The sequence below is a fragment of the Gymnoscopelus braueri genome (genome assembly GCF_963280865.1).
Source record: "Gymnoscopelus braueri genome assembly, chromosome: 13".
NCBI classification, from domain to species: domain Eukaryota; kingdom Metazoa; phylum Chordata; class Actinopteri; order Myctophiformes; family Myctophidae; genus Gymnoscopelus; species Gymnoscopelus braueri.
This window is the reverse complement of record NC_137615.1, coordinates 34,920,419-34,934,953: the sequence shown is the minus strand read 5'-3', so window position 1 is coordinate 34,934,953 and position 14,535 is coordinate 34,920,419. Positions and strand designations below refer to the sequence as shown.

Here is a 14,535-nt window from a genome sequence, read left to right as displayed (position 1 = left end):
CGTCGCTATTTAGGCGTTTCCTCGACGAAAATGCCAGCGTGGTGCATGTCAAATCCATGATGGGGTCTAAAACGATCGGCAGCAAACTGATCATGCGAGTCCTCCATCCTCCATACGATGCGATGCGATGTAGGCCAGGTGTGATCATTGATCACACCCGGCCTTCATCGTATGGAGGACGGAGTCAAATAATGAAATACCATCAATCAACCATGTCTACACAGCGCCGTTATAAGAGGGTGACCAGCAGTACCCCTCACTTACCCCCGTAGCCTTAATAACGATCCGGTCCCTTATTGTTGTCGTTTCCCTTCAGTGTATCCTGTTGCTTTAGGGGGCCGTGATGTGACGATAAGAGGGCTGCTGGTGAGATCAGATGCCCGTATAGCTGGTTGTTACCGTGCGCTTCTTGACGCATTCGGTTGTGATGTGTGTGTGTGTGTGTGTGTGTGTGTGTGAGGGGGCATTCGTGTTAAAGCAAGGTGCTTCGGTACGGGTGCTCCCCCTCGTGGCTGTAAGTAGCCACTGCACTGGGCTAAATGGGCAACGTCTACATCTCCATCACAGCCTGGCTCTCCCTTTTCCCGGTGTTTCACCCAGGTGGGCGTAGTTTTCAGGCATAGTTTCTGTGAGGTTAAGGTTAGGGTTAAGGTTATGTTTAGGCATAGTTTTTTATAAGGTTAAGGTTAGGTTTAGGCATAGTTTTTATAAGGTTAAGGTTAGGGTTAGAAACTATAGGCATAGTTTCTGTGAGGTTAAGGTTAGGGTTAGGCTTAAGATTAGGTTTAGGCATAGTTTCTGTGAGGTTAGGTTTAGGCATCAACTCATCTAACCCCTGCTCATTTTGCTAGGGTGGGACGGCTCAGGATATAGAGGACAGAGTAGCCTACAGCAACTTGCAATGGGCCTGGTCTACACGATACACTACACCACAAAGACACCCATGTACCTGTCAAACTACTTCAAAAACGTCAAAGACGTCCACAAGCACAACACCTGAGGGAGCTCTACAAATCACGTTCAACCCAGATTTGGCTCAAACAAGGGGTTAAATTCGTTCTACTGCTATGCCACCAAAATGTGGAATGCCCTACCAACAGTCATAATAAAAAAGTGTGAATCCTTACTCTCCTTCTAAACCGCTCTAAAAGAGCACTTACAGGTGGCTGCAATTCTGTAAAAAGTCCAAGCCTATCACCAGACCCCCCCCCCCAAACTGTTTACTTACATATTTTTCTTTTTGATTAGGCCTACTATTCGTTTATATGATGTTTTTGCATAGTATTTTTGTCTGTCATAAAATGTTTCGATGAATTGAATACACAGGACCCCAATGGAAACAAGCCATAGTGCTTTTCTTGGGTTTAATTATTTCAGCAGACCTTGTAAAGAGAACTGTACTTTCTGTACTTTTTTTTGCATGCATGCTGACTCTGAGACTGTGAGGTTACCAGGGTTACGTTTAGCTTTGGGCATAGAACCGCGCCCACCTGGGCGAAACACCAAAGAAAGAGGGAGTCCCCTACATCTCCATCACAGCCGAGCGGGAGGAGCTGTCCACCCTCCACGGTGCTGAAACAACAGCCATAACACAGTAAACGGAGGCGATCGGAGAGAAAGCAACGCTGTGCCCGTGTTGGTAACTACCTGGATGCTTATTGATTTAAATGCATGCGCGTGCCATAGGCTAAAAGGCTTAATTTATGTGCTTGCGAGGGTGATGATGTCGCTTGCCAAAAAAGGACTGATCTACAAGCTAACAACGCGTCGCGACGCGTTGTTAGCTTGTAGATCAGTCCTTTTTTGGCACTCCCGCGTCACCGTCGTACTACGGAGTATACGTTTTTAGGCTTATATGCGTGCCGAGCCTTTTTTTTTTTTTTTTCTCCGCTCGGCGGGTTCCTGTGTAATGGATGGAGGGTGCGATGGTTTCATTTTGACGGGAACACGGACGGAATGCGGACTTTAAACTCCAAAGCTGTGTTAGGCCCGGAGAACTGCAGCCAGGGACTGTCTGGCGCAGAGCAAAGATCAACATAAGAGCTCAAATAGTAGGGCTAGAATCTGAAAGGAACATAATAATTGAGTTGAGCTGCTGTCTTATGACATGCACGCCGTCTTAGTGCAGCTATAATAACTCTATAACCACCATGCTGTATGCATGTGCGTGTATGCATGTGCGTGTTTCCTCGGTTGACAGTGCGATACATTCCAAAACATGCTTATAAGGGTCCTCCCCCAAAACACACGCACGCACACACACACACACAACACACACACACACACACACACACACACACACACACACACACACACACACACACACACACACACACACACACACACACACACACACACACACACACACACACACACACACACACACACGCATGCATGCACGCACGCACACACGCGCAAGCACACAGGAGCACAGGAGGGTTAGATAACCTTCCTTAGACATGCAGAAATACAGTACAGTAGGATCCTGAGAAAACCAACACACACACACACACACACACACACACACACACACACACACACACACACACACACACACACACACACACACACACACACACACACACACACACACACACACACACACACACACACACACTTAAATCCATTTGTTATCTTTCTTTCCAAAAGGTTGACATGGTTGCATAACTGCTGAAAAGCATAGCAGAAGCAATTGAAAGTATGAAGTAATTCAAGGAGAGATAACTTATAGGTTTGCCCAGCAAGGCTTACCGTGGAAAGCAACCGAAGCATAGACTGTATTACTTTCTATAAAGCCCCTTTCTATAATGGATTATAATGCATTATAACCTGCTTATAACACTGTTTAATTATACTGATAAGCGCTCATAAATACTGACAATGACTTGTAAGATCAAGTATCATAATACTCAATAATTGCTGGTCACTCACAGATTTTTTTATTTTGTAAAATATAATGTTATTTCTATAAATTATAATACATAATGTATTATCATTTTCAATAGTTGTAAAATACATTATAATTATTGTACAATGCATTATAACTGGCACGAATCAAGGTTTATTTGTCACTAGGCTACTCATACTGGTGCAAGAAGCGAAATGCAAGTAAGTGAGGTCCTCAAAAGTAGGCTACTGTGCCACAACAACATACTATGACAATAATAAAAAAAACTAAGATTTGATACAAAATAAGACTAAGAAAACTTCAACAAGTACCAACATCAGCATAAAACATAACATAACAATGGCAAGAGAGAAAAACAAGTGTAGGTGTAAGGCAGTGGTTCTCAATGTGGGGTCCGGGGACCCCCAGGGTCCCCAGCAAAAGTAGTTAACATTACAATAATTTTAACCACTTTATCCATATACATGTTTGCTATTCAAAAATAGCAGATCTACAAGATTGTACATCTTGTACATCTGCTATTTTTGAACGTTTTTGAAAAATATTGAAAATGTTTTGGAAAATCTTGAATGATTTTGAATTTCTTTTAACAAAGAAAATCTCTTCTGGAGGTCTCTGATACAAAACATTTTCAGATGGGGGTTTGCAGCCAAATTCAAATAAATTTGGGGGTCCTTGACTTGAAAAAGTTTGAGAACCACGGTATATACCAAGGTATGTAAATGTACAATAAGGCCAAGCTATTTTCTGCAGAAAACACTTATTACAGAAGCACTTGTATACAGCAGAAGCACTTATATACCACTTACTGTATATATACTATAACAGATGCACTTGTAAATACTACAGCAGAAGCACTTGTTTATAATAGCAGAAGCACAGTATCATCTGCAGTACATTGGTATAATGCATTATAGTGTGATTGTATGTCACTGTAAGTGGTTGGAGGCTTTAAGTAAAGGAATGACATTCCTGAATGTTTTGGCAGAAAGCTTTTGTTAGCTGTTCTTGCATAGATTTAATGTAATATTTTCCCCACTTTACTTAAACATCCAATATTACCTTAAAATAACACTATAATGCATTATATCAGTTATTATAATTAATTCAAATTATTATAGTGTATTTCAACTATAAGAATTATACATAAAACATGTGTCCAGTTTGGTTTCTTTTTCTTTTAGTGCACTGACTCCTCTCTCTCTCATTTCAATAAGGAAGTTGTAAGGGTGATATGTCAGTATCAATATATAGTACAACACAACAACATACCTGACATTAACTTTTTTTGTAGTGCATTGACTCAACGTGATAACAAAAGACACCCACCTCATTCCAATACGGAAGTACAAAGGGAAGAGGTGGAGGTGTGTCAGGACTTTTATACGGGGGACAGGAGGAGGGGACTTAAAAGAGCTCTGACCACGAATGCACTGTATTATTATTATTATTTATTATGGAGAATAAAGTCAGGTAGAAGCAACAATTTGTAACTCATTTTGTGTAATTATATACTAACTGAACATAATGTATAATTGACACTGTTACACTTGCGAAACAAATGTGTGCCCAGCCATTATGAAATAATATGATACTTTACCTTATAAGTCAAATGCTTTATAATGTGTCTTGATGAATTGTTATAAAGTATTGGGAGTATTTATGAGTGCTCATACTATAATTATACAGTGTTGTAATCAGACGTACTGTATATGGGCTTCATAGAAAGTGTTATTGAAATGAAGATTGAATTTTCTGAACTACAGTAGCAGCTACGGTTGAACAGTGTGGCTGGAAGGTTTGTCGTAATGATGTGATTTTAACTTCTACCTGTTTACTTACTTAAGTTAACTGTGAGCAGGGCTTACAGACCTGACCATGTAGGCCAGGTCTAATAGGCTTCATTAGTAACCAAAAAAGCTTCATAACCAAAAACAACAGTCTGTGAGTGATGCTTACTGGAAAAAGAGGATAGATGGAACCAGAAGTAAATCTTAGAGGGACAATTATAAACTCCCATGGGTGTAGCCTAGTCATTTTTACATTGTTTAATTTATAAACCTCGTAAGTGGAATTGTGTTGCTAGGGAACAATTTGGGTCCAAGGTAGCTGCTGATATTCACAAACACTGCAAGGTCAAATGAACATGAACCCATTTAGAATGCTTATGTCGTCAAGTGTGAAAAGATCTAGTAGTATTTGCTAATACAATAGCTGTATCCTTCTAATCTGTTACGGCCTGTACAATGTTTCTTAAATAAGCCCATTTGTCTCAGCTTCACATCCTAAACAAGTGCTGACTTCTATAGTAACTTGCACAGCTCACATGATTTTTACTGTATAGACAAACACACAAACATGTCAGCCATCTACTATATTGTTTGTTTAATATTCCCTTACTATTAGCAACACTATCCATTTTGCTGTATTTCTCATGGCCATTCATTACCATAACATCTGTACCTCCACTTCATTATTTCAGTGTTCCACAGCATCTGAATGATGCACTGGTTCGTGAACCCGCTCCCCTGGCCCCCATACGCTGAGTTGGGTGTCCAACCACTGAACGGGCTTCTGTGGACACTGCTGCTCCTCTTTCTGTGGTATTGTTATCGAATGGGCTCAGACCTGCCTGCCCCAGGCCGGACGCATGCTGGGAAGCACAAGTCGGGATCCAGGCGTGCCATGTTGTCCCGCGCTGGGAGCTGTGTCGGAACCGAGTGCAACGCGGGATCCAAGGTCCCTGGAAGTGATCAAGTCCCCTGCATCCCCATGGAAACAGGAGAGGATGAAGGACGGGGCTACCTCACTCCAGTGCTGAGTCACGCCTTATTCCCAGCCCAGGCATCTGTTGGAGGTAGGAAACTGTACGCTGCACTTCAGGAGTATGCCAAACGCTACAGTTGGGTGGGGATGGGTCGCATCCACAAGGGACTGCGTGAGCAGGTAAGAATATTATCCATGAAACCATGGGCTTGTGGGCACAATTTCCCAAAAATAATGTCATATAGTGTGTGTGTGTGTGTGTGTGTGTGTGTGTGTGTGTGTGTGTGTGTGTGTGTGTGTGTGTGTGTGTGTGTGTGTGTGTGTGTGTGTTAACCTGAAGCCTATCATTATGTTGTGAAGAGGGCATGTGAAAATGTGACATAACATATCTAATTTTTCAGGAAATGAAAAAACAAAACAAAAATAGAGTTAGGAGGTTTTGTTCATCATTGATAAGAACAGCTGAATGGACCTCCAAGCTCACAATGAGGTTGGAGGTCAAAAGGGGGTGGAGCCTGGAGTCAGCAAAACCAGCTAACTCCACCCCCATTTGCTGGAGTTAGTTAAAACATGTCTGGATCGAGAGCAATTCTGTGGACACACATGGTGGCCAGTTAAATGCACTGCCATACTTTTGTGCTTAAGTGTACGGTAATCAAAAACTTCAATATCAGTGCAAGGAAGCGTATACATTCACCAAATAAATGAAACTGATTTAATGAAAGAATGTCATCATTGATAGCTTACTCACTCTTACAAGTCTGTAGTAATAATTAAAGAAACACATTTACAGTATGAATGCCATTTTACAGCTATATATGTGGAAGGAGAAGCAACCATAGATTTGATGGAAGACATTTTCAAGCTGTTTCATTAGAAGTCACTAACTTGCGATTGATCACACACTTCAGGTCAGGTTGAACGATCTTTCTACAATCCAGAAGCCTCATCTATTCTTCCTCCCAGACGTCCCAAGCATTCCGTTCTTCCCCCGGGACGCCCATCGCCATGATATTGATGTCTTGGAGGCCAACTACCCTGTCATCATGGCTGAGTTCCAGGCTGTTTACCAGAGAGGCGTCGACCCAAAATTAGGATGGACCTGTCTGGGACCAAAGGTAGTGAGGATAAGTCTACTCTTTGGCACAAACAGAGGCACATTTGTTTTGCAATACACGCACGCACGCACGCACGCACGCACGCACAGTTCAAGAAATAAATAATTAAAGAGGTGGTGCCATGGTTTTGCACATGTGTCTGTGAGGTTGATAGAACTTCATTAAGCCCCCTGGTGGTGTTTTTATGGTGTTTTTGTCTTCTCTGACTATTTTGAGTTTCTACCTGGAGGCTGAAACCTTGAGGGTCAAACGTGCCAATAGAAAAACAGCCCTTTAGTGACATGGTAAAAATATACCCTCCCCCTCATTATCATAACACAACAGGTATGAGGAGGAGGAGGGACTAGGACAGGTGGGTGGTGCTAAGGTGGTGGAGGAGGTGCTAAGGTGAGAACCAGGTATACTTAATGAACTGGAGGCGTGTCCACATAAAAACATAATTTTAACAATTTCTGTACACTTTTTTGAAAAAAATCTAAACCATAACCATAATACCTGATGATTATGTTTTAGGGGAGGGGGGGAATCACTGAAAATCACGGCACCCCGTCTTTAAGGGATTTAAGTGTTCCTTCTTTGAATAGTTTACAAAGTGAAAGGAAAATGAGTGACACATTCTAATCAGGTTAGAAAAGGTGAACATTTAGCAACAGGGCTTACTTAGCCAACTAAAAGGTTTCTCTCTCTTTTCCTACATTTTCTTTGGCATGCATCTTTTTCCAGTGTTTTATTATTACCGTACAACAATACCATGCATTTATACTGTGGGACATACTGTATACTGTGGCATACTTCTATAAAGGTTACAGGAACAATTGGAGATAAAACACACAAAAAGCCATCTGTCTTTCCATAACACTAAACACTTGGTAGTCTTATATCATTTGCTGAAATAATAGAGTGGGTTGAATTAGTGTGACTATGAAATAAATAATATACTGTACTACTTAATGTGTAGACCCATTGCCCTTTACCCAAGTTGAAGTAACTCCAGCATTTAGAAAAGGATAGGGTGTTTTTTATTTACTTTTTATTGTCTCTGCCTGCACACATTCGTAGTTTGGCTAAGGTAGTTAGCATATTGCAATTTAGTTGTTTTACCAGGAAGGTGTGTGTGTATCCAGGATGAAATCGTCACTCTCAAATAAGCTACAATAGAGGAGTAGCGTCATTTGATTCAGCATTCCTATTTTTGCTCCAACACACAGCTGGTCGGTTGGTTACCACATACTTCTAAATCCAGGCCTCAATGCTACCCACATTTATTTGACTTTCTTATATACAAATTGATTATACAGTATATATCTGATGTGGATTTTTTTTTAAAGCAGTAATTATTTGGCATCTTTATGATAATAACGCTTTACTGACATGAACGTATAGACCAAACTTGATGTGTGTTTGTGTAATGCAGGGGTTGGCAACCTTTTTGACATGAAGTGCCATTTTCTTGACAGTCAGTGTGCCATATCAACATTAAGTTTAATTATGACAACACATAAAAAAGCCTGCCCATATACATACAAACATTTTCTTTCACATCAGGACATTGTAAGGATCATTAAACTCTATAACCCTGACCTAATCTCCCAGACTCCCACTCCATCTTATTCGTCAGTCAGAGTTCAAAGTTTGCATACCTGGACACATCACGTTTTATTGACTCTGCCTTGTCTGCTTGATCTTTGAAAGCAAAAGAAAACCCTTTCTCTCACACTTATGTGCCAGTGCTTACCCTCCCCTGTGCCAAATGATGGCACCCGTGCCTAAGGTTGCCCACCACTGATGTAATGTATGGGTCAATTACTTGGTTTTAGAGATTGCCCACAGGTGTCTCGTCTCGAGTTATATGTAATGCACCTTAATGTTTCTTTCAGGGCCAGGCAGTGTTTTCCTTGTACAGTGCAGGTGTCTGTGTGGCAGCGAACTGTCGTGCCTGTCCCTGTACCTACCGGACACTTCTGTCTCTTCGTACGTTTATAAGCAGTAACTCCTTGGGAGCTGCTGGATTTTGGCTGCTACCTCCTGGAGCTACTCTAGGGGGCTCATATGGACCAACCAATACGCGCCTGCGTTGTCATCTAGGTAAGCAATTATGTGTGAGAAGAAAAAAGCTTTCCTGAAAGACTGTGGTTTTGACACTTGCTCACTTGTTGGAAGGAAGGTGTCAGCATACCTAGGTGTTTGTTGCAGGTGCAAAGCATAAAACGAACATAGGCTACTCACTCATCATCAACTGAGTGGAGAGACTCAATGCAACACTGCAGCTTGTGTACAGACCAATTTATTTCACCAATGTTTTGGACAACGGTAGACATTCCTCTTGGCATGTACGCAAGCTGCAGTGACACAATGACTGTCTTTATGCCACACTTGTTCAAGACATTCTGCAAAGAGTAGAAGAGTAGAGTAGAAACAGGGAATGTTGTGCTACGGTGGACTGGATTGAGGTCTTGTTTCTGCATCACGGGTGTCCCTGCTAAGATCTCCAATGTTACATGCTTGGAAACGGATGTGGACAGGTACATAGGGGTACCCAATTATGGATGGATGCTGGACACTTCTGAGTTTCCTGTCAGGAGAGCTATTCATAGTACTGTGGGGATGGTTGTGCTATGATCAGTCAGTGAATAATCCTCACAGATTTTCTAACAAAAGAGGAGTAAAGTCAAGTAACCTTCATTTACATGGCTCATATAAGAACAACAGGATTTGACCCAAAAGTGCTTACCAATCGAGGCAGGTGACCAAAAAAAAGAAAAAAGACACATCCTTAAAAGCAAAAAAAACAAACACAATTATAATATTAAAAGCAAAGCTTAAAAAGTGAAGAGAAACTGAATAAAACAAACAACAGATTAAAACGCTATTAGAGATGGAAATAGATTAAAAAAAGGAATTAAGAGTGGCAAACAAAAACCATGGGTCAACCTCAGTACTAAAAGCAAGAGAAAAAAGGTGAGCCTTTAAATTTGATTTAAAATTGTCAATGGTGGGGCAGAAGTTAATGTGAGACAGGAAACTATCCAAGAGCCTAGGGACAGCAACAAAAAATGTCCAGTCACGTTTGATTTTGAGGCAACATTGGGGAAATTAAAGTGGCACAATAACCTTTCTTTAATGAATAAAATGTAAATTTGGCCCATCTGTATGGTAGAGTATGTTAATACAATATAACTTACCGTATATACAATTGTTGTATTTATGGTCTCCCTGCTCTTCCATTGAGACATTTAGATACTGTGTCTAAGGTGAGACTGAGACATGACCTTTGACACCATCCTGTTTTTGGTTTGACACAAATTTTGACCTGACGGTCAAGATTCAATTTATCCCCTGAGCAAGCAGACAGGCTCTAATAGCTCAATGGTAAAAATCTCATCACTTGTGCATGAGACCGGGCTTCAAATCCGGGGTAGAACAGGAAATGTACATGTAAACAGCACAAGGTACAGTCAGACATTAAGGCTAAAAGGATAACACAAAAAAGTCCTGGGGTACGTCTCCATTGTGGTCATATGTAGCCTCATTGAGTTTGACTATTATTCACACGTCCCCATGACGTAAGAGAAAAACGTGAACATGGATAATGGCTGAAAAGATTATGTTTATCTGATAATGATCTTCCTTTTTAGGTCTGCAGACCCCACCTCTTTGTGAGCTGGTGGTGGGAGGAGAACCACAATGTTGGTCAGAGGGACACTGTCTTTTGGTAGACGACTCATTCCTCCACACTATCTCTCACAAGGGTCTGTAAATCACAGTATCTTATATTACTCCCTCCCCCCTTCACACACACACACACACACGCACACACGCACACACGCACACGCGCACACGCACGCACGCACGCACACACACACACACACACACACACACACACACACACACACACACACACACACACACACACACACACACACACACACACACACACACACACACCTTGATCAAATTATTTCTTTTTTGTGGATCAACAGGAAATGATGGGGCAGCATGTCTAAAAGGTGCTTTTGTTCAGCCGGTATCACAGTAATCCATTTTGATTTTAGAAAATACTCTCAAATTAAAGCACTTTGTAGATGAACCTGAGTTGAATCATTTCATTTAATCTGTGGGGTGAAAGTTACAGGACCAGGTAAAAGCTCTCAGGGCAGGATTTTAGAAATATTGAGGTCATTGCAATAATAACAATAAAGAACAACCTCAAGTGTAATATTACCCGGTGATGCCCATGGTTGTAAAATTACAACGTCACTTTTAGCTATTCTAATTCTAAAATAAATGTATGTAGTTATTTTTTAACCACATTGCTCGTTTTCAAGTAAGTCCTCAAATGGTCAAAATTACCTGGACAGACGGAGAGACCCCTGTTAAGAACAAACACTATGATTACTTACAATATAGAGCTTAACTTTTTTTGGTGCAAAATGTTGCATATATCTGTGCTTTACTGCGTACTGTATACACGTGTAACAACAGTAGCATGACATAAAAACTGTAATGTGTCGTTTTTTAAGGGTCTACAGACGATGGACCACGTGTCATTTTCAGCGTTGATCTCTGGCATCCAAATGTGGCTGCGGCGGAGAGACAAGCCTTGGACTTCATTTTCAGCCCTGACCTCTGAATTTGCTCCCGCAAAAACCCATAGACGACTCGTAGGGGTGCCTTATCTTAGCCTTGCTTGTTGTGGGTCATAAAATCTCAATGTTAACATCATTCCAGCCAATGAATCACTGTGTGAATCTACCCTAAGCCTGATTCTTAGTTTACCATACGACAATGTCGCGTACCGAAAATGGCAGATGTACAAGCTCGCAACGTGTCACAGTGCGACATGATGTGAGCTTGTAGATCTGCTATTTTCGGCACGTGGCACTGTTGCACGACAAAGTATAAATCAGGTTTAAGAATTGAATAAGCCATTCAGCCCTAGCCTAAAGAGAGCAGAAAAAAATCGTGTTCACTTTTTATTTTTAATAGTCACATACTATATGATGCTCATGAATGCTAATTTGCATGTGAAGACCTTTCCTGTTGACAAATAGATTTCGTTTTTGAAATGGTGCATGTGCTAATATGCCTTTAGGAAGTGAGCGACTTTACAGTCACTTTTGAGATGTCCTATTTTGAAATTTCATTCCACTAATCAAAAACTGTGAAAACAGAAGTTATATAAATGTGAACTTCAATACTGTAATTTTTGTTTCTAGTTTGGTGCCTTTTTAGGTTACTTTACTGTGTTATTTTAAAACATTGACCTATTTTTTTGCAAACTGTGATTATTATTATTATTACTATTATTAACATTGTCACTACTGTGGTTTGAATATGGCATGTGCTGCTCATGAAAATACACAATGACTCGTGTATATAGGGTTTGGGTTCATTCAGTTTCAATTTGAAGCCAACCCACAAATGGTATGCAACAGATAAACCCGTGTTGACATGGTGTCAATGCACTTGAAACCTAAAATACATGCTTTATTGGAAAGTGCTTTCCATTGTGCTGGCAAGCAGAAATATGACCAGAGCGATATTGGTGACAAAACAAAAATTATTATGATAAATGACAACGATCAATGACATCATGGGATGATTTGTGGCCAGGGGTGGGGGATAGGGGTGTCTATTATTCACATGTTTCAAAATCCACACATCTGTGAAATTTGTAATAGATAATAAATCTGTTGGAATCACAGATTGATTATTCTGATTCTTTTAATGGTCAGTATTATTGCTCAAAGAAATAAACAAAAAAAATGGATATGTGTAACAGTCTATCCACAAGGAATATGTGAATATTATTACATATGGTCTGTCAACAGACTTTCAACTTTGAGTGAATGTAAGTACAGTAATCCTTGACAGACATTATGCCAAGTATCAGCAATATATACCCCATTACTCTCTGGCATCCAGAGTCCATGCAGGAGTCAGGAATCAAACGTCACAGTACAGGTCTTAAAGTTCTCCTATGGGGGTCAAGCTTGGTGTGGACCCTGATGGCTTGTAAGCACAAAGGACTGGCCCAGCGCTTTGTGGTGTTCTGAGGAGGGATGAGTCTGTCGCTGAAACATGCTCCTCATCTTCACTAGCTCATCATAGAGGGATGGGAGGGGTTCTCCAGGATATATGTCGTCCAATGTAAAAACCATAAAAATGCCATGCTACACTATGTCGTCCAATGTAAAAAACATAAAAAGCCATACTCCTGTACACTATGTCGTCCAATGTAAAAACCATAAAAAATGCCATGCTACATTATGTCGTCCAATGTAAAAAACATTAAAAAAAATGCCATGCTACATTATGTCTTCCAATGTAAAAAACATAAAAGAATGCCTTGCTACACTATGTTGTACGATGTAAAAACCATTAAAAATGCCATGCTACTCTACAGTATGTCTTCCAATGTAAAAAACATAAAGAATGGCATGCTACACTATGTCGTCCAATGTAAAAACAAAACAAAACTAGAAAAAGTGCTCCTCGGAGCACAGGTCTCCGCCAGGTCAGGTAGGTTATTGTGGCCTCCTGGTGGCGCTATAATAGGCCAATGTGAAAAGGGTGCCATTTCTTCTTAGGCTTTTCACAGCAATCAGACACTGCATTCATGATTTGAGGCATTTTGTTCCAGAAATGTGTTTTGCTAAATTAGGCCTGCTGGTGGCGCTATAACAGGCCAATGTGAAAGGGTGGCATTTCTTCCTCGGCCTAGTGGGAATGTGCGTGCAAAAGTTCATGAAAATCGCATGCTGCGTTCATGATTTGAGGTATTTTGTTCAAAACGAACCAATGTTGCAAACTTCCAATCTTGCAAAACAATCTTAGCCAATCAGGATGGAATATGGACAATCGGACAGATCCGTGTTGATCACATGACTATAGAGATACTGTGTACCGATTTGCATGATGTTTGAACAAAATCTGTAGGAGTAATATAAAAAAAAATGTTTTGCAAAAATCGTCCTCCTGGTGGCGCTATAACAGGCCAATCTAAAAAATTCGGGGCAGAAGTTCGGCTTTGGCATCCAGGGAGTGTGCGCACACACTGATTTCTTCAGTGTGTGTAAGGGAATTGTGGGAACAGTGGGGAACAGACAAAATAGTATAGACCTAATGTCCTCTGTCTTTATGTCATAAATAGGCCTACTGTTATTTCTATAAACTATGAATCAACATGAACTGAAATGTACTTTTTAAGCGGTCAAAACCATACTGCATATCTCTTGGGTGTTTCTCAAACAGGCACATGTACAGATAGCGTGTGTCATAATAATCAGACTATGATGATTATACAACAATGAGAGGGACAGTAAGAAGATAAAGTAATGCAGAAGAGGAGTGCAGTGTATGGTACCACCAGATTAGTAATCTTTTAGTCCATAGATATTGTAACAATCGATGGAAATGAAGCGCACAGACAACACCTAAATGAATAATCTTTTGAACTCCATTCAATGCCATACAAAGGATGTAGAGTCCAGGTCACCCATAGTTCCTAAACGAGTAACACACATAAAACAAATGATGAATTAATATAACATAAGATTGACATGACACATTAATTCCCTACAACATAATAATAGATGTGAAGTCTCTCCTCAGCCACTGTCCGCCAGGGACGCTACAATATAATTAACCACTTAAGCCCTGTACACTTTGTTGTATGCCGAATAGAGAAAATAGCCGACCTACAATATGAAGCAAAACAGCGCAATCTGGGAACCCATTCAG

General features: G+C 40.6%; 1 protein-coding gene across 1 annotated transcript; it reads left to right on the top strand.

Moving 5' to 3' along the window:
- Positions 1 to 5,410: 5,410 nt before the first annotated feature.
- asphd1 (aspartate beta-hydroxylase domain containing 1) lies at positions 5,411 to 11,422 on the top strand (the record flags this gene model as incomplete). The annotated part of the gene is made up of 5 exons (XM_080446387.1): positions 5,411 to 5,854; positions 6,586 to 6,792; positions 8,670 to 8,877; positions 10,428 to 10,541; positions 11,313 to 11,422. 5 exons carry the CDS (start codon positions 5,411 to 5,413, stop codon positions 11,420 to 11,422), a joined length of 1,083 nt encoding a protein of 360 aa, XP_080302513.1.
- Positions 11,423 to 14,535: the final 3,113 nt, after the last annotated feature.